The following is a 21,315-nucleotide window of genomic DNA, read 5'->3' as shown; positions in this document are numbered from 1 at the left end:
GCTTTGGGAATGTGTGCTGTGCAGAGAAGTAACCTGATAAAAAGGGAGCCAGCAGATGCTAGGAAGAAAGGCTGATCAACAGGAGACGCTTCCTATTAACACATGCATATTAATTCTCTCCGCTTGTTCAGTACAATCAACACATTTTAATTGTCTGTAACAGATGTGAGTGTCATTTTCTACAGTTTACACATTTAAAGAGCTTCAAGGCAATCTTGACTTGGAAAACCAACCGGGTTTCATGAAATTTGTGATCATGTGACTATGATACCAATTAGCTGTTCTGACAGTGTTCTCTTACCTGTTTGAATGTAAGGAGGAAGTCAAAAAAGTTCTTATTTAGGCTTTCTTTGAGATGTGGGGCCACTTCCATGCCCACCTGCAGCCAAACAAAATGAAATTACCTTGACCACGGTTGCAAATAATACACAGTGTGATGCCATTTTTGGAAATTACCAATATACACAGAGATGGACAGAAGCAGAGAGAAGTCCAGAAAGTTAATTTTTATTCTTTTTGCTTATCTGTTTTCTTATTCAATAAGCATAAGTCTTGCTTTTGTAAGAAAAACCACAGGAGCTATTTTTAATGAAAAAAGGGCAACATTTGCAGTAATCATCCTTGCAATTTCCCAAAGGTAATGGAAGTATTTCTGAACAGATGACCAAGAGAACAAATCAATACAGAACTAAGGAGAAATGTACTCTCAAGACTACGTGTACGACTTTCTCTTCCTCTCTAAAAAATGATAAACACACATGTGGCTATACTTACTAAATGAAGCAAAAGGATTCTGGTATGTAAGAGAGTCAGCTGGGACTTCACCGTTGCACTGTTAAAATATATGGATTCATCCTTTGCTGGGCAGTCATAGAAGTAGACATAAATTCTGATGGAGTTTAAGCAATTTTATATAAGACAAGCAGGAAGCTGAACAGTGCTATGATCCATTGGCTCCTGCATCCATTGTTTTAAAAAGATGGTAACATTTCCAGATGAAAAACTTTGCTCATCATACAGCAGGTGGCCAGAGCCCTGGGGTGGGATGGAAAAGTGAAGTTCTCAGCTACGGCAGGGAGTTCAAGTATTGAAACAGAGCAAAAGCATCAGTTCCTTAAGCTAAGCTCCTTGGATGCACCTCAATTCCAAACTGCTGTTTTAGCACAAAAACAACTTTGCAAAAGCAAGTTGCTTTCTGGGACCTGGTTTCTTCCAAGGGGGACAGATTTCTGCCACTCACCTCCCCCACTACCCTGAGGTCATGAAGATTAATGATAATGATATTTTTTAGAAGTCCGTGAAGAATCCCTTTGAGAAGAATTATGCAAGATCCACTGGGGTGGTAAATTCCAAGGGCAGCTCTATAGCTGTTGGGGATGCTTCCAATGACAAGCACAGAGACAAAAAAAAGAAAGAAAAAGAAGACTAACAACAAATGTCAGATCCTCTTCTACTGTGTTCTGATTCTATTGTCTTTCCTTCCAGTAATCGTTTCGTAGAAAAGGCAATAATTATCTGTTACATGATAGCAAAAAAAAAAAAAAAAAAGGGCTCAGGGGACAAGCAGTGGAGGTGAACTGAAGGGGCCATGACTTAGAAGAGGAGTTAATCATACTTTCCTTTAATAAACAGTTTTGAGCTCCCCCGTCCCACCCACCCCCACGCCCTGCCTACTCACTGCCTTTGTGTTTTGTTTATCTCTTCCCATATAGCCAAATGAGCAGCTTGGAAATCTGCTTGGGTCTAAAAGATTTCCACCTAGAGTAGCAAGGGTCGTTAGACTCATGATTTCCATCTGCTGTTTCTGTCTGCCTGGCATTTGTTCCCTCTGTTTCTGGAATCAGCAAGGTAGATTTGCCTTTGGAGAATCAAACTTCCCTTTCAGACCATGGGTCTGGGGTAGAGCTGGACCCAGCCCACTGCGAGCTGCAGCGTGGGCACATGACCCAGGCTCTGTCAGGAGGCATATCCCATCCCATGGCCACGGTGACTGGTGTAGCTAAGGTCACGTGACCCAAGGGGATCCAGGGAGAATCAGCCCTGATACTCTGCCTGGAACTACTGAGGAAAAGGCACTCTTTCCACTGGGGTTCCTAAGGGGAGAGGATGGAAGCCTTTCCACCATATGGAAAGACAGAGCCGCAGAGTGAAGTCACCCAGAGGAGAGCAGAGAACGAGGGAGGAGATGACCCCTGACTCGGCTTGGAGGCCCTGGATCTGCTGTATCTGCACCACCCCAGGCTTCTTCAGACGCACAAGACAACAGATGCCCCCTTTCACTTCAAAGCAGTGTGAACTGGGTTTCTGCCACATGCGGCTGAAGGAATCCTTATTAATGCACAGACTGTCTCTCACTCTTTTTATGGCAAAAGATTTTCAGTAGCTACCCAACCAGGGGAATTGATGCACTGCCTGAACTGACACAAATAATTTCAGATACAGCACATGTCATCACCAGCTTTCCTGGTGTGGGTCTGTAATCTCACCTCATTGTCGCCAAGTTTTAAAGTTTTATCTGCCATGCAAAGGCACTTCAAATGCAACAAACATTATCTTTCACTAGCTCCTGTACTTTTAAAACTGAACAGGTTTGCAAGGAATGGGTTATTTCCCCTCTCCTTCTGATCTCTCTTTAATAAATGTGTGACATAAGACACTAAGATTCTAAACCTTGATTACTCTATTACTGATGTCAAAGTGAGCTCAAAGAAAGCACTGCGTGCGGCAAGCAGAAAGGCAGCAGAGCCCAAAGACGCAAGTGACGGTATCCTTCCATCTCCCCCGAAGGATTATCTAGGAGCATCTTGTACGTGACAGGCCCTCAGCAAACACACATGGAAGGAGCAACCAAGCTTCAAGATACTCCAAAGCTGAAGCTCTAGGAAACATACCTGATGTTCCTGTGTGAAAAATCCACACCAAGTTTCAAGCAGATGGCAGTGCAAAAACACTCTGGCCTCTATTACTATGAGGGAGCAGGTGCCCTTAAATGGAAAGCTCGCTCCTTCTTGCTTGCTTGGTTTCCTTACTCCCTGTTATCAGGAAGCAGAGCTATAAAAAGTGTCCTTCCTAAGGATGTCTGCTCCTCACTCTGAAGACAATGACTGTTTTGTGACACTGGAGACCACAGGGCTCTGTTACTTGCTAGAAGTCATGTGAAAGAAGCCGATCACAGGCTACAGCCCTCGCCTTCTGATTTCACTAGCAGGGGCCAGGGAGGACAAAACTGTAGCTTTGTCCTCAAGGAAGGCTGGGGTTCACTCAGGCCCTACAGAATAGGGGCAACAGCCCCTCTCTAAAGGTGAATGGTGTTGATGCAACTAGCGAGGGCACTCCCACTGAAAGCCCACAGAGGCAAAGGCCCCTTGTGAGCTGCAGAAAAATGGCTGTGAACTCTCCACGGGTTGCATTTTTCATAAATGAAAATCTCACTCGTTGTAAGTAGGAGCTTCATGATATTTAAAGGAGAGGAAGGCTGAGTGATTTACAGTCAGGACTGCCTCACCCACCAGAGAGCAGCCCTCCGAAGCCAGGCAACGCAGACCCTGATGCCCGCCGGCGCCAGGAGCGCCTGTCCCAGCCAGACAGCTCTCACCAACTCACACTCCGAGCCAACTCTTTAATACAGAGACCAAAAAAACTAGTAAAACAATCAAATTCAAAGACAAAGGGAAAGCAAAGTTCACATCAACAGAAAGCAGCCTATCAGCCAAAAGGCCTCGGGAGCCTCCTTCCCAGCAAGAACGGAGAAACAATTAATTCTGAAAACCAGTTCACTTGTAAGAAGACGACCTTAAACTCCCCCTAATTAGAGTTTCCAGTAAGTGGGTCTACTTTGAAATTAATTTTTAAAAGAAATCCTACAGCTCTGCTTTCTGTGGACAAGCTGTGCTCTAAAATTAGCAGCTAATAAAGCCCTTCTTCCAGTGACTTGTGAAGTGGCGGGGAAGGAGAAGCCCACGTGAACATTTAAGGAGACGGGACAGTCGCATGTGTGAGCGCAGGGACACAGCTTACCCGGCACAGGTAGGCCCTGGCGTACACCGACACCAGCGGGTCCCCGATGCCCCGAACCATGCACGTGAGCCGGGGCAGACACTCTGAAATCCCCCTGTCAGAGACAAACAGACAGCAGCGTTACACCCCATGGGAGAGCCCCCTGTTCTTTTATCTTTAAAGATAAAGCTAAACTTCCTAAATGTAGAGGGGGAACCACGTTTCAGGAACAAACCAAGGTCAAAGTTTGAGTTTTCTAAGGCCACGTAACAAGTCTTTCTCTCTTGAAATGATTCATTCTCTGAACGGTTTCTTTCATCTTTACCATTTGCTCAGTGCTGACATCTAACCTTCACAGTTTTCCTGCTTCGGGTCACATTAATTTAACTAATTTAACAATTTCTGTCTCCCAATTATTTTCCATCGACAAGTCACTAGCTCCTGTACTTTTAAAACTGAACAGGTTTGACCCCTTTAATATTTTCGCCTTATTCCCCTGGCGCTGGTTTACTGCCCTGGGCCCCGCCCCTTCCTAGCACCCGACACCTGCATCTGCCATCAATGCAAACTGTGCTTCATTTATTTCTCCTGCCACATGGGACTTCTGACTGCCTCAGGCATTATCCTCTCCCAACTGACGAGGCAAAATAACTGTCTCTTTGGCACCATGTTACTCCCCGCCAAGCCACCCCAATCAAACACATTTGGTACACATTCTAAATCCAATCAAACTACTCCTTGGAGCAGTGTGAGTCAGCCCGTGGCTTCGAGGAGTTTGTTTTCCAGATGTTATCCAGCAGCGCTCAGTATCTCACCCGCTCTGCAGAGAGCAGGTCTGGGTTCTCCAGGCTCTGCAAACGACCCTTAAAACAATGTCCGAGGTGACCCCGAGTAGCAGAGGGCTTAGGGGCAAAGGCTTTTGCTCCAGACATCTTTGTCCTCTCCATCGTCTCGGACAGCAGCAGCAAACACTGAGCGAGGGCCCACAGGGGCTTCTCTCAGCGTGCTATGTGCAGCTCAAGCGACCCTCACAGGCCCCTTCTTAGCTCCTTGTTCACAGAAGAGACCGAGGGTCAGAGACGATAAGTAACATTCTCAAGACCACACAGCTAGTGACGGCAGAGCTGGGACTCAAATCCAGTTGACCTGATCTTCCGTGAGCTACTCAGCCAACCTCTCCAGCTGGAGTTTTTTCCACAAAATGAAGATTAAAACACTATCTCAAGGTTGGGGAGGGCATAGCTCAGAGGTAGAGTGCATGCCTAGCATGCACAAGGTCCTGGGTTCAATCCCCAGTACTCCTTTTAAAAATAAATTAAAAAACAAACAAACAACCCCCCCCCAAAGAAAGAAACACACAAAAAAACAAACAAAAAAAGCTATCTCTAAGCTATTTGGATTAAACAAGAAAACGGATGGCAGGTGCTTAACACCAGATCCGCTACACGCCAGCTCCTCAAAAAATGCCAGCTTTTGCCATCAGGGTGTGTGAGACAGAGGTTTTTTGGGAAATGTTACCGTTCTAGACATTTAAGAGGACCCTTACATTTTGGAGAGGAACTTGTTACACTTCAGGATGGAGGCTTCCACGTAACTACAAAAACATTCTGTTAAGGAAGGCATTTTCCAGACAGCCCGTTCCCTGTAGGGAAAAGACAAAACTATTCACGAAGAGGAGGAGGTGTGTCTCCAGGAGAGGGGGCCACAACAGCTCTCAACAATCCAGAGAATTAAATTAGCTAGTGGCTGGCGGTTTCTATATTTGGTCTTCAAGGTTTTATACTTATTTAAGATCAAATTTGGAAAATGTTATATGCCAATTCATGGTTGCACGGGGACATTTAAGCTGGGTTTTGAACATTTCCAATGGAGGCTTTACGGGGAAAGGATGAAACTTCAGAGAACTAAGATTCCATTTGTGTCTAAGTCAAATTCTCTGTTCTTCAACACTGGCGTTTGTGCAGAGAAGCTTGACCCTGTTCCTTTCAAGTTCTTGGAACCAGAGAAAACACATAAAGATGAAGCACTTTAACTGAGAGAATTAATGTGGGAATGTTCCTCAGGCAAACAAAAGCCTGGTACATGGCATCATATTCAAAGTAAAAAAAAAACCCAGAAAACTGGGGAGAGCCAAAGTACAAGGGCTTCTTGGACAACATGGCTGGCCCTGTATTTCCAGGCAAGCAACCGTAACGGGACCGAATTTTCAACAGGAATTTCAGGGCATCCCCTCACATGGCTTCTATTAACAGTGCATCTATTGCAGCCTATCTTTAAAATCATCAGATTAAAAAAAAAGGATACAATCTCGGAATGAGTTCCCTGATGGAAGCAATCTTGAAAAACCAATTTAAGCATGTTTCTTTGGCTGTGTCATTTACATTCTCTGGAGAGAAGTGATCTGTAATACAAAAATAATACCCATCAGCCTTCCTAATTCTTGGGATCTGTTACAGCCGCTTTGAGTCCTGGGATAGGAAATTGTTACAGGTGGACCAGAAGAAGGAGCGGGGGCACCAAGTCCTTCTATGTCTTTCCTTCCAAATATCATTATTATTAGGAACCCATTGGTGACGGTAACAGCGTACACACAGGGGTTTCTTAAGTGCCAGGTGCTGCTCAGAGTGCTTTACAGATGTCAGCTCACCTAATCCCCACAAGAGCCCTCTGAGGTTCGTACTTTTATTGTTCTCTTTTATAGACACAGAGACTGAGGCACAGAGAAGTTTAGTGACTTGCCCAGGGCACACAGCAAGCAGATGTAAGACCTGGAATTTAACTCAGGCCATCTGGCTCCGCAGCCTACTTTCTTAGACACTGCCTCTGATTTAATCCAGAGGTTCCTGACCTACCTACCAGTAACCATGACGATATTAAGCATTCCAGATGCTTGAGGAACCTGCAGCTCTAACAAGAAACGTGACCCAAGTTTGTGCTCTAAATACCACATAGACCAGACCTGAAGGTGAATCAAGACCCTAAGATGAGAAACCAGCCAGACTTAGGCTGCCAGCTCAATTATGGCACTAAGACTTGAGTCACCTTGTGGCAAAACTGCCACTTGCCCCCATTATCTGTTCTCTTCCTCTTTAATAATAGAACTCTCATTTTCTGCTGGGCATATGGCCATCCTTGCGGCTCAGGGTGGCCATGCGACCAAGTTCTCATCCCAGGATGTAAACAGGAGGACAACGTTTAGGAGATTAACTGGAAGGGAAGGAACTTCATCTTCACTCCTTCCTTCCTGCTGGCTGGAATGCAGATACAATGGCTGGAACCTCCACAACCATCTTGAACCATGAGAACAAGACAGAAGTCAGGACTGCTGGTACCCTGGGCTGGCTGCCCTGCTAGCCCTGACCTTCTGTACTGTAACTGAGTTTTCTGGCAGTGACAACCAAGCCCAACCATGACATACATCTTAATGAGAAATGGAAAAGCATAAGGAAATAAGAAAACAAAAGCAAACAAACAAAAAAACCTCCTCAATAGCAAGAAGGCCACTGTTGAATTCTCACTTGAAAATGATTTCTTCTAAATAATCTCCAGACTGGAGCCTGATCCCACCACGGGCTGTGCTCTACACAGTTAGGATTCAATCTAAATTCCTTTAGAACACAGCAAATGAATATTAGTTTGTTGGTCTCATCTTGTCGTTAGTGAGTCATTTTTCATCCCTGATTCTTCTTTCTGCTCCTCGGTGGTACACGGTTAAGGTGATCAAAATTCCTATGGAATCAGCAAAACGATAAAACTCTAGGTATTTCAAGAGCCCAGAACAGTCACTAATCACAACTGCAGATATTTTGGAATTGCAATCTCAAGTATTTTTCTATTTTTGGATGTTCTGGCATGCTTCATTCATTTGAGAATTATTCGCTTGCCATTTTCAAAGGGAAGGGAAATTACCATTTTCCCTTTCCTGGCCTGAACCCCGTGCACTTAAAAGTAACTTTTTCAAGTTCCAAGAGATCCAGACAGGAAAAGATAAGGGTTATTCTCAAATTCATTTGTCAATCTTGCCTTTTGGAAAAGGGAGAGGTGGGGTTAATTTCCCTTCATATGACTGAATCATGTGACTTGAGACCCAAAAGCAAAAATAAGTCTCTGAGGTCATCTAATAAAAACACTCACTTTCGAGTTGAGGGAACGGAGGTGCAGTAAAGGGTGGACAGTGATTCAAGCTGCCAGACAGTGCTAGACATCACACTAAAGGCAAGTTGCCCTGCGGATTACACACTAACTACAAGGCCTACAATAATCTGCACGTACAATCCAAAGGCATTTAGGCTTTCCTTCTTGCTCAAGGGATAATTTCAGAGTAGGATTATGTTATGCAGGACTTCAAAATATTACAGAAAAAAGTAAATAAATTAAACTGGAAGAAAAAAATGTTACAGCAAACTAAATATTACATCCCTTTACTTCAATTGCTCAACATGGACATTTTAGGAACCAAAGGTAGTATCTTCAGCTCTGGGGAGATAAACAGTACATAAGAGAGATCGTGCCCTCATGAAGTTTACATTCCAGTAGGGGAAGAAACATAATAAACACAGAAAAATAATAAGCAGGCAAACAAATACGGTAATATTCAATTGCAGTTAACATTATGAAAGATATGCAACTAAGTATGGAATACAAAGTGACCTGGGTAATGGGCAGGGGAGGCAGTTTCATTAGACAGGGTGACGGTCAGAGAAGGCTCCTGCATACTCAGCATTTGAGCTGAGCCCTGAATTATAAAAAGGAGCCAGCCAAGCTTAGAGGTGAAGGAAATGTATTCCAGGAGGAGGAAACAGCAAGTGCAAAGGTCCTGAGGTACATATGGCCTCTGGTGTGGTCAAAGAACAGGAAAGTGAGCCAACACGGCGAGAGCAGGAAGGGGAGAAGCAGGCATCACAAGCCAGGTCACATGCGGTTATGGCCTTGCCGAGGAGTCTGAGAGTTTCACTTAGTGCGATGGAAACTCCCTTAAGGGTTCTGAGCAGAGGAACGACAGGACGGGACAGGATATACTTTAGTGCTTGGGCTGCTACATGGAGAATGAATTCACAATTTGGAGATTAATTCAGAAGAGATGTCGACGTCACAGAGAGCAGAGATATTTTCCTCTAGTTCCCACTTATTTTTCCTTTATAGTGCTGCTTCTCTCAACCCTGAACTTCAGTGGATATTTTAGGAGGAGGGAGGAGACCAGCGAGTCTAGCTCCCTTTCACTTGCCAAGTCTCTGCCCTGGCAGTGAGAGGTCTCTTTACGTAACAGTGCTTATAGGGATGTCATGGCATCTTAATATGTGCTTGAAAGGCCAGGTCAGTTGAGGACACTGCTCATCCAGATGCAGCCTACGTCGGCCACGGGGAAGAACTGAAGACAGGAATGCCCACAGTTGACGATGAGAACCACAACACAATAAACCCAAATTATTTCCCCCAAGATGGAAATAAAATTGTTTTATCACTTAAAGTACATGGTGTCTTCACTAATAATGCTGGATTACAAAATGTTGGGGGAAAATTACCACATCCAGCAGCACGTACTTTCCATGAACCCAAAGGACACCAGTATCCTTCCTGAGCTCATAAGGGCTCTGCCATAGTTAAAACTCCTGCAGGTAAAGGGCTCAAATACTAAGTTCACAGTCTGAACTTGATTCAAATGGAAAGAATGAGTACACATGCCACTGGAATTCTCTCTATACATAATTTCTTTAGGCAGAATTCTGCACATTAGATTTCAAAAGCTTTCTTCAAAATTATTGTTAAGAGTCATCCCCAAGACCACTGGCATTTTTGAGAAGAGTTTGCCCCTTTCTCTGTCAGGTTCTTGGAAACAAGAGAAAACATATGCAGGTTCTTGGAAACAGAGAAAACATATGCAGAGGAAGGTTTTAACCGAAAGATGGGAAAATGAAATTATTTTTTAAAAAACAAAAGTTGGTTTTGGATTGATCAATGTAAAAATAGGTATCTGCAGAGGGAAGAATTTAGTGATAAGTGTGCTAATTAATTTATGTAGACAAGAACTAGAAGTGAATATGAAAATAGCCTTTTATTTTGAACTTTTATAGCTTATGTAGGAGAAAGTTATTAGGACTTTTTCCTTAACTAGCCCTAAAATGTTGTTTGTGCAGTTAGAGAAAATTGGGAGGAAGGAATACCATTGCAGTAGATTCAAACTCAAATGTCTCTGGGAGCCAGACAGGTAATATAAATATTTTTCAGCAATTACACATACAACAGGAAGAAGTAGAACCTATATTAAAAATTTTTTTTTTAATTCTGTTATAGTCAAAGGAAACACCTATCCGGGTTTAATTCCTGTGGGCTGAGTTCACTGCTGCTGGTGTAGCACCAGGAAGAAAAGTTGGCAAGTGTGAAATAAATGCACCCATTTTTCCCACCTCCTTCCACTGACAGAGAAGGCCTTTCCACGCAGGCTGGCCCCTGCCTCCCGGTCCTGAGAAGCCTACAATACGGGAGGAGCTGTTACGAAACATCACCGGTGTGATGTGGTGGAGGGGAGGGCCCAGAGCAGCTCTGCCCAGTGGAAACGTCATGTGAGCCACATTCAAAAAGGTAAAACCCCATTCATCCCAAAAAATCATTTCAACGTGTAATCAGTTTAAAAATTAGTGAGATAATTTATGGTCTTTTATCTGTATTAAGTCTCTAAAATTCAGTTTTGTTGTGTTTTGTTTTTTTATACTCATAGCACATCTCAGTTTGGGCTGGCCAGATCTCTAGTGCTCAGGGGCTCCACGAGACCAGTGGTCACCATACTGGACAGCGCAGGTCCAGGGCTAAGAGTCAGCCTCTCACTAGCTGGTGGCAGGGCTGGGGGCAAGTCCCTGACTCTTCCCCACTGGGTTTGCCCGTCTACAATGAGGCGAGATGCTTCCTAACAGCTTTTCTAGCCCTAAAGGTCTGTAGAGTTTTGTCTATCCGTCTTTCTTTCTGAGAACTGTGCAAATTAAATAATTTTAACAATGCAAACAGACAGAAGGAAGGAAAGAAAAGGAAAGAGAAAGGAAAGAAACAGAGAAAGAAAAGGAAAGAAAGTGACAGAAAAGAAAGACAAAGACAAAAAAAAAAGAAAAAGACAGGAGACAGATAAACGCACATACGCAGACAGAGAGAAAAGAGGTCAAATTATGGGTTACTGTCACTGATAGCATCTCTTCATCCTCCGGGGGTGCGGTTACTAGAAGCAGAAGGAGGTGGGCTGACGGTGGAGGCGCTTGTTGTGCTAACTTGTGCAGATGAGCTCGTTTACTCTCAGCAGTGCTAGGAACTTGCAAGGAGGAATGAAAGGAAAAGGACACTGCTGCCGAGAGCTTCATGCTTCCAGCCGCATCATCATTATTTACACTGATGGAAGAAATCTGCGATCTAGGTGTTCTATTATAACCTCCTGAGAGTTTAAAATTGAGTGACAGTAAATTTAACGCAAACATCACTTGGGAGTAGATTGTAGATTCAAAGCAGCTGTTATTATTGATTTATTTGACATCGTTCTTTTGTATACACATAGAGTTATTTTTCTAAAAGAAGTTTGCTTCTTAGGAAAAATATTAAAGTGTCAAGCAGCAGAAGAATTTAAGTTGGTATAAAAGTTCAGCTGAATCTAACTGTAATACCTTTTCATTCCTGCAGATTCAAATTACCTGCCCAAATTCCTAGCCAGGTTGTTAAAAGATCAAAAGTTTTCAGAAGACTGAGATGATCAGAAATCTGTAAAGGTGTTTCCTTTAACATACCAAAAATTTAAAAAACTAGGTCTCAATAAATCCTGATTTGATAGAAACTTTTTAATCCTGACTCGAGGGCGGAATGAAACCCATGGAACAGCTTATGACATTACCTGGTAAGATGCTGCGGTTATCCACACACATGGAAAAGATGCGCTCGTACACCAGCTTTCCTGGGGAGAAAAGGACAGATGGTGTCAGCATCGCACTCTTCAGGAGCAAACACTAAATTAACGTTTATTAATTAGGGACACAGAGATGGCATCGCCCAGATGAGCTTCAACTTGTGATAGTATGCTGCCACCTAGTGGGACAAATTTTAAGCCATGTTTCTTGTTTTTTAATTTTAAAAGTAAATTAAAATTTTACTTCCTGTTAAGAGGCAGGAAAGTGATCCTTCACTTAAGCTAAGTAAAATAAGTCAGACAGAGAAAGACAAATAACGGATGATTTCACTTATATGTAGAATCTAAAAAACAAAAAAATGAATAAACAAAACAGAAACAGAGTCATAGACAGAACAGATGGTTGCCAAGGGGAAGGGGGAAGGAGAAATAGGTAAGAGAAATTAAGACCGACAAACTTCCAGTTGCAAAATTAATGAGTCAGGGGTATGAAATGTACAGTGTGGGGAATAGAGTCAATAATTATATAGTATCTTTGTACGGTGACAGATCATAACTAGACTTATCGTGGTGATCATTTTGAAATGTATAAAAATATCAAATCACTATATTGAGTAACAAGAACTAACATAGGGTTGTAGGTCATTACACTTCAAAAATAAACAAGTTAACACATACTCACAGAAAAAGAGAGCAGATTTGTGGTTACCAGAAGTGGGGCGTGGAAGGAGGGAAAACTGGATGAAGGCAGTCAAAAAGGTACAAACTTCCAGTTATAAGATAAGTAAGTACTAGGGATGCAATGTACAACATGATAAACATAATTGACACTGCTGTACGCTATCTATGAAAGTTAAGAGAATAAATCCTAAGCGTTCTCACCACAAGGAAAAAATATTTTTTTTCTATTTCTTTAATTTTGTAACTTTATGAGATAATGGATAGTCACTGAGCTTATGGTGGTAATCATCTCATGATGTATGTAAGTCAAATCATTATGCTGTATACCTTAAACTCATGTATGTCCATTATATCTCAATAAAACTGGAAGAAAAAACCCCCAAATTTCCTGCTTCTTCACAAACTATGGGCCCAAAATGACCCACCTCCCTATAGGGTAAGAATGAGCTTGAACAGATTAGTAGTTGCCCCTGAAATTGTGCATATACGACCCAGTTTGCCACAGTCCCCACTGATCCCTACTGTCTCTCATCAACAGCCTGCTTCAATCATGTACATGATCTGTCTGGTGCCTGGAAGCAACAGAATTTGAGATTCACCTACGAACACAAGTCCTACAGGGGCAGAGATTTGTGTCTGTTTTGTTAACTAACACATCCCCAGTACCTAGATTAGTACCCGACATACAGTGGGTGCTGCATCTTTGCTGGATGAATAGGTGAACATATTTTAGGTTGCGTGGGTCATAAATCACTATTGCAATTACTCAGCTCTGCTGCTGTAGCTCAGAAGCAGCACAGACAGTATGTAAACAAATGGATGTGGCTGGGTCCCAATAAAACTTTATTTATAAAAACAAGTGTGCAATCAGTCTGGACTTGGACTACAGGCCAACCCCTAACCTAGCACAAAAAGTTTTATTTATTCGGCACATGTATTGTGGAAAATACTATCAATACTCAAAGGATAAAAGTTATAATTATTCATTTTCTGGGCCCTCCCAAATCACCTTTAATGTCAAAAGCATTTCCCCATGCTGATTCTTCCCCCTCCAACCCCACCATTCAGAGCTGTAAAGAACCACACACTTTGTCCACACGTAGAAAAAGACAGGAGAGTTATGAGGATCATTGCTGGTCAAAGAACATGAGCTCAAACGACATCATCAAGGAACGACACAATGCAAGGTTTCTATGCAGGAAGCCAGCCAGGATGAGAGGAGCCCTCTAGGTGCCCCTCCGAGTGTGGACTACTTACATTACAATCATCTAAAAGACACACACTGAAAATGTACATTCCTGGGTTCCCCCTCAGAGCCAGTGAAAAGGAGTATTTTGGAGGGTGAGGACTAAGAATATGAATTTTGAATGGCCTTGCTGGGGAATTCTGGTGCACACTCAAGTGTGAGTCATTTAAGCAGGCACCATGGGTCTCTGAGCTGAAACTCGCCTTCGGTGTAGGAATCTCGAGGAACTGCCAAAAGCCTGCCTCCTCCCTCTAGGGGTTCTCAACCTTGGCCAAACACTCAGAGCACCTGGGGTGCTTGAAAATATGCGGATGCCTGCGTCTGTCCTCAGAGGTTCTGATGTAAAGGGTCTGGGGCACAGCTTGACCATTGGAAGTGTTTTTAAAGCTCCCCAGGTACACAGCTGAAGATGAGAACCACCACTCCAAACCATGGATTCAATTTAGAAGTTCCCAGGAAGCCTCAGGGATCAAGCCCGGGTTCCCAACGCCACCTGCCCTTGTCCTCCTGGCAGGAAGTGTTTGGTTACCTGCAATCAAGGGCTCCCCACGGCAGCCACACCTGGCGATGAGAGAGGCCTCCTCTGAGATGACCCCAGAACCCCTGGTATTGTGACTACATGCTGTTTACCTCGGCCATTGCCCAGCACAGCAAGGCACGCTGTGCAACCACGTAACTTCCCACACCTCCTAGGGTGTGTGGCCCGGGCTTACTGAAAGGTATTAAGTAAAATGCCTTTACTTCCTCCACTAAAAGCGTGCCATCTCTCTAAAACTAGCTTTCTTAAAACACACACACACACACACACACACACACACACACACACACACACAATTTGTATATTTCACCTTCATGTTCTAAGGAGTCTTTAACTGGAAAATCATTTTTGGCCAAATGAATTTGGTGAATATTTGTTTTCTTTTGTTAAGTTAGTGGACAACTATTTTAAGAAATAAAACCTGATCCTAGATTTAGTTCCTTTCTTGATTCATTCTTATAAATCAAGGACACTAAAATAGATCAGTGACAACGGCTAACATTTTCTGAGCACCCTGCTTTGTGCCAGGCACTGTTCTAAGCTGTTCACACAGATCCTGCCAGCAAGCTCTCAGAAAAGGGAAAACATCATGTGCTTCCTACACATTCTCTCATTCAGTTCTCTTCGGAAATCCCCAGAGGCAGGGTCTGCTATGCCCATCTCATGAGTGAAGAAACCTAGGCTCAAGTTCACACAACCCTGGAGAAGAGGCAAGGAACACAGGCAGGGAGACATGAGCGCCCAGCTCTCTGCTCACCGCTCCCAGCAAAATCCCAAGGAAAGCGCAGCCACGCCTGCCCGCTGCAGATTCCCTGGGGCCAGGTCCCACAGCCCCGCCCAGCAAGATGCTCCAACCCTCGGTCAGCTTTGTCAACAACCATTAGACATCTGCCCCACACAGGAGCGCACAGTCCTGTGGAGCATAGATGGGCCTCACCACTGAGCTGCCACCCAAGCAAGGCCAGTTCCACTCTCTTTTTGAGTGAAAGGTGAAAACTGCCCAAAGTGTAACAAGGTGTCCTCGAGCACCTGCTGCCTCGCCTCGCGGTCCTGAGGAATGCTATTAGCAACATATCCAGACAAGGGGACCTCTGGGAACGCTGTGAACATGCGCACAGTTCAAAATTCAAAAAGGCTGCGGGAGACACTGAATAAAGTTTCTGAGGGATCCCGTTTTTATGAGTTTCTCGGATATCCTTCTAAAGTTTCGTCAGGCAAGTATAAGTGAATACAATCAAGTGTTCTAATTTTTCCTCCTTTCTTACACAAAACAGAAGCAGTCCTGCATCTTGAGTTTCTCATGTGATGATGAGGTACCCTGGAGATCTTCCCGCATCGGAACACAGCACATCCTCACTCTTTCTGGGGGCCTCCCAGTACTCCAACGTACAAACGTGCCATTGTTTAACTGGTCCCCTATGGATGGTCACTCGGGTTGTTGGGATGAAATCCCAGAAGGGAAGTTGCTGAGTCAAAGATACACGCATTTGTAGTTTTCATGGAGAGAATTTCCCCCATGAGCCAAGCACAAGAGAAATAAAGCAGGTGCTTTGACTGAAGAGGAAATTCAGTTTGAGTCCCAGCTTTGCCACTCACTACCCCTGGGACTTGGGCAAGCTGCTTTATGTCCTTGTTTCCCAGGTTTCTCATCTGTGAAATGGGGATAATTACAGACCCTACCTCACGGAGCTGTTATGAAAGTGGTGTGACTTAATATCTCTAAAGCTCTTAGAACAGAGTCAGGCCCAAGGACATTATTCACTGAGAGTTCATCACTGTTACTGTCAACTCCCAGCCCCGCTGATTTCTGGGATGCAGCATGGATGGCAGGCATCTCCACCGCCTCCCGGCCGGCAGACACCTGGGGCTGGGTTGCCGCCGCAGAGGCTGGCAGAACGGCGGCCCCAAGTTCTCACAAGGTTACTGTCTAGATCCAGCCAGCCCGGCAGGCTCATCGGCGTCCCAGGGCTGGTCTCGCTCAGGGATGCTGACTCCTGCTAAAGGAACGTGCAGGAGGCCGGCGAGGGAAACCAGCAGGCCAGCGTGTTAACTCACCGTGAGAAACAGAACTGTCAGGAGGACCAGACACAGCCAGCGGCCTCTCTCACTGGCTGACGTACGCACTCCCAAAGGCAAGCTGGGCATGAGGACAAGTCGAGGCCCCAGGGGTGTGTGACTGGTACCAGCTCTGAGAGTCTTAACGCACCCGTCGTTCTAGGATCCCTTCTCCCATCTCGACCACCTCCCTGACTTCACGCCACCCTCATTTTTCACCTGAAGTGCTGCATCGGCCTCCTAACTGGGCTCCCTGCTCCCCACCCTCACCCTACAGTCTAGTCTCAACACAGCAGCCAGAGGGAGCCCATTTAAACCCAAATCAGAACTTGTGCCTTCTCTGCTTAAAACCCCCAGTGACTCCTCACGCCCTCAGGGTCAAAGCCCAAGTCCCTCCAGTGGCCCACACAGCCCAGCAGGCTCCTGGCCATGTCAGCCCCTGTACCGCCGCCCCCACACCCACCCTCCCCTCGTCCAGCCACCCTGGCCTCTCAGTTCTCCACACCTGCCAGGCTGCTCCAACCCCAGGGTCCCTGCACTGGCTGTTTCTTGGTCCCAACCCAGCCCCATGTTGACAGCCTGCGGCTCATCCCTCAGCCCTCAACTGCTTGCTCACACATCGCCTTCTCAGCGAGGCTTCCTCTGACCACCCTGTTTATCAGTGCAGCCCGCCCCACCCCGCCTCCCCACCCACTTCCCTCATTTCCCCTCACCCTGCCCTGGTTTGCTGCTTTTCCCTCCAGAGCACCGATCATTATCTAACACACAATTTACTTATTTGTTCTGTGAATCCTCTCTTCCCGGCACACCAGCCCACAAAGGCAGGGATTTTGTCTCTTTATCTGCGACACATCGTCTGATGCCACCTCTCAGGGTCATCTGCACCCAAAGGTCCTATCTTTAGCTGGGACGTCTCTTCCTTTAGACCAGTTAGCTTCCGCTCTGCTTTCGCCTGTCAAGAGCTTGCCCTTTTTCCTTTGGGGTAACCCAGGTCCGGATAACCTGCACATTTCATCCCCCAGATCCCATAACTGGCTCAGGGACTGACGTGTGATCCAAGCTAGGCCAGTGAGATGGAATTTTTGTTGGAAAGCTTGGACAAAGATCTTTCCTTGTCCTGGGACTACTAGCAGCAAAGTTGACAGAAGCTGAGGACAACTTGTGGAGTTTGAGAATAAAGGCAACTCAAGAAAAAGTACTAGAAAAACCCAAGGTATTGAAGAAATTGTTTGAGTTCCTAAATCCAGCTGTACCTGAAGCCAGAAAGTACCCCTGGACTTTTCAACATAAGCCAATAAATACTCCCCGCTATTCCAAGACTATTATGAGTTAGGTTTTCCACTACTTGTTCTAACACACTCAGGTCCCCCATGTCCTGTGCAGAAATAAATGGGTCTCTCTGAGTGACACTTTGTTTTCTGACACATTAGATCTTTCAATGCGCTACAGACAAGACTTGCCAAGTTGGGAGCCCACTGGTCTTTCCTTGGCAAGACAGCATATGTCTGATCTGATCTCCTGTGGGTTCAGTTCTCAGAAGACTCTGTTTCCTAGTTCTTGTGGGGCACCTCACTGCTGAACATACGTTCAGCCTAGAGGCTGCATGATTTGGGAAAACCGCTAATAGCATAACTGACCATCACCAAGCAGCAGGGAGACCTCGTTTCTTCAAGGGGCTCCAGGTTTTCTCTTCAGTCTAGACCTCTCTGCTGGGCTCCCAAAGATCATTCAGCTTCAGGGGTGGAGCATGGGACGAGGTACAGCCACAATGATGCAGGAAGACCTCACAGGAGCTGTAGCCATCATCCAGGGGCCAGAGGACTGTGGACTGGACTAAAGTTTTAACCGTGAGGACAGAAAAATGGACACACTGGGAAGAGACTGAGGAGAATGAACTGAAGAACCTGGTGATGGACTAGACACGGGGCGTAGGGGAGAAGACTCTCAGATTTCCAGCGCAGGCCACAGGGTACGTGGTGCTGAGACAGAAACCCCATGCGGGTGGGGAAGGGCTGGGAAGGTGCTGGGTTCAGTTCTGAACAAAGTGAGTTCCAGATGCCACGAGGAAGCTGGCGATGGACCAGAGCTAGTCTGGGGAGGATGAGTGGATGAGTCCCACCCCCCAGGCCGCCTTGCTTCATTCACTCTCCTTACCAGCCTATGAGAAGGTTAGAAAACACATAATTCAAGATTCTTTCAAAAACAGCACCCTTGTTAACGAGCAGGAGAGCAAGAGTCGGGGTGGGGGCTTTGGTCTCCCTCATGATTTACCTAATAACTTAAACCACAACGGAACCTAACTTAAAGCAACGCTACCATCCAAATTCCGGCAAAACAATCGTACTTCTTAGATCTAAGGTGAATATGACTAGTACTTACCAAATGTGTCAAGTATGTCGGTGATGAGGACAAATTTGCTTGGGTAGAACTGAATAACGCTTGTGTCCGAAAGAAGCTTTGAACACTAGAAAAAGAGCAGAGAAAAGGAAATTCATTGTCATGTCCGACTTGGTAGGAACACTCCAAGCCTGGAAAATTACAAGTTTCTACAAACAAGTTCAAGTACTTATCATGTGCCAAGCCCAGGGCTAGTCACTAGAGATAATCATTTGATAAGCAAAATCGCTGTGCTTTTGACAAAGAGAGTTGACTCTGCTCGCAGCAAGCCTCTTAAGGAAAGACACTATCACCTCCCTCCAAGAAACCCACGGCTGAGGAATCTTATCCAGGAGGGTCTGAACTAGGATCAGCACTCGGTCACTGAGGGAAGTCAACCTGTGTCCTTGCGGATGACTCCATCTTTTCAGCGTGGCTTCCTCTGGTTTATTTCAGAATGGTCTTCACTCTTTTTCTTTATTATTATTGAAATGTACAGTCAGTTACAATGTGTCAGTTTCTGTTGTACAGCACAATGTCCTGGTCATGCATATACATACATATATTCATATTCTTTTTCATTAAAGGTTATTACAAGATATTGAACATAGTTCCCTGTGCTATACAGGAGAAATCTGGGGGTTTTTTAAACTATTTTTTTACATAGTGGCTAACATTTGCAAATCTCAAGCTCCCAAATTTATCCCTTCCCACCCCTTTCCCCCATAACCGTAAGATTGTTTACTATGTCTGTAAGTCTGTTTCTGTTTTGTAGATGAGTTCATTAGTGTCCTTTTTTTCTCTTTTTTAGATTCCACATATAAGTGATATTATATGGTATTTTTCTTTTTCTTTCTGGCTTACTTCACTTAGAATGACAATCTCCAGGTCTATCCATGTTGCTGCAAATGGTATCATTTTATTCTTTTTTATGGTTGAGTAGTATTCTATTGTATAAATATACTACAACTTCCTTACCCAGTCATCTATTAATGGACATTTAGGTTGCTTCCATGCCTTGTATATATAGTGCTGCTATGAACATTGGGGTGCATGTGTCTTTTCCAATTATATTTTTCTCCAAATATATGCCCAGGAGTGGGACTGCTGGATCATATGGTAAGGCTGTTTTCAGTTTTTTGAGGAATCTCCATACTGTTTTCCATAATGGCTGCACCAAACTACATTCCCACCAGCAGTGTAGGAGGGTTTCCTTTTCTCCACACTCTTTTCAGCATTTATTGTTTGTGGACTTTTTCATGATAGAGAATGGTCTTCATTCTTAAATGTTTTTTTTCTATGAGATGACCCTGATAGTAAATCTCTAGGATTTCTTAAACTAGCATCACTTTTCCTTCTAAAAGGAAACATGACAAGCTTCAAAGAGTGCATGTTTCTCTGGAACTCAACTCTGCAACGCTGGGAACACTTTGGCTTTGCAGGGAATTGCTCAATGCCTCAGCTATCACTCACACCAGAGGGCCATCAGCACGTTCAGGACTCATAACAGAAGACTGTAGCTACACAACACGGCCCCCAGAACCCCAGATGAAGTCATCTAATATAATCAGAAACAAAAATCTCTCTCTACTTTGAAGAATTAGAAGTAATGCCCTGAAGTCTTTACAAATTCAAAAGTCAGGATAAGGAACTGGATAACCTTGCCATATTTTATCATTCTCTCAGACAGAAAAAATGTCACATCAAAACAAACCATTCAGACATTTAGAAAGGGGGGCCCTTTCTAAACGGATGCACTTCCAACATGCAGAGAATGGCTAGAAAGTTCATCACATCAAGATGTCAGCTGACATGCGTTTTTTAGTATGTTGTTAACCAATGTCTAAATTATTAGATTCATCAAGTTTCTCCTTGGCATCACATGACTAAAAGTAAACAAGCATCCAATTTGTGAAACATCTTCTTACAGTCCAAGTGTTATTTGGGGGCTGGAGGTGAGTGGAATGTACGCTGTTGAAAGAACGGCATTGACACTAAGTATGGCACTTGGATGTACACAGAACTCCACTTACTGACACCCTGCTTTGTGTTTTTCGCGTGCCCTTTATGAGAGCTCCAACTTAAACACTTACCCCATGAGATTTCAGGGCTTGGGAAAAACAAACAGCTCTTGGTTCCTAGGGATGTGACATGTCTTAAGTTCCTACCCAGAGCCCCTCAGAGATGAGTTACTATCCACTGGTGGGGTGAGGAGGAGAGAGAATTTAAAAAGAGGATTTCAGATTAAACACAGCTGGGACTTCCCAACACCTGTGCGTTGACATGCCTCCCAAGCTGGTGTCACACAGCAAATATTTTTATAAAGATAACAGGAAGCAGAATTTTTTTAATCCGAAGTTAAAGTCATAATAATGTTATGAATTGAAGTTACATTTTAAATCACTATTTTGAAGATTCCACAGTTTGTTTGTTTTTTTTTTAACTTTGGTGCTGTTTCCAAAAATCAATAAAAATCAGGCACCCCCAGGGTGTGTGCTCAAAAACAGATTCCCTGCTCCAAACCAAGGCACCAGGGAATCAGAATTT

General features: G+C 44.4%; 1 protein-coding gene across 2 annotated transcripts in view; it reads right to left on the bottom strand.

The window, feature by feature from the left end:
* VPS35L (VPS35 endosomal protein sorting factor like) overlaps nucleotides 1-21,315 on the bottom strand; it is a 109,093-nt gene that overhangs the window by 64,654 nt on the left and 23,124 nt on the right. For both annotated transcript variants that reach the window (XM_031433114.2, XM_031433115.2), the window contains exons 8-13: nucleotides 18,772-18,856; nucleotides 11,861-11,920; nucleotides 6,301-6,397; nucleotides 5,543-5,590; nucleotides 4,018-4,111; nucleotides 302-379 (exon numbers count right to left, since the gene is read on the bottom strand). In XM_031433114.2, the coding sequence (XP_031288974.2) occupies nucleotides 302-379; nucleotides 4,018-4,111; nucleotides 5,543-5,590; nucleotides 6,301-6,397; nucleotides 11,861-11,920; nucleotides 18,772-18,856 (462 nt within the window). The remainder of the gene's footprint in view (nucleotides 1-301; nucleotides 380-4,017; nucleotides 4,112-5,542; nucleotides 5,591-6,300; nucleotides 6,398-11,860; nucleotides 11,921-18,771; nucleotides 18,857-21,315) is intronic.

Source organism: Camelus dromedarius, chromosome 24, assembly GCF_036321535.1.
Source record: "Camelus dromedarius isolate mCamDro1 chromosome 24, mCamDro1.pat, whole genome shotgun sequence".
Taxonomy (NCBI): domain Eukaryota; kingdom Metazoa; phylum Chordata; class Mammalia; order Artiodactyla; family Camelidae; genus Camelus; species Camelus dromedarius.
Note: the sequence above shows the minus strand (reverse complement) of the source record. Positions and strands in the feature narration are given on the sequence as shown.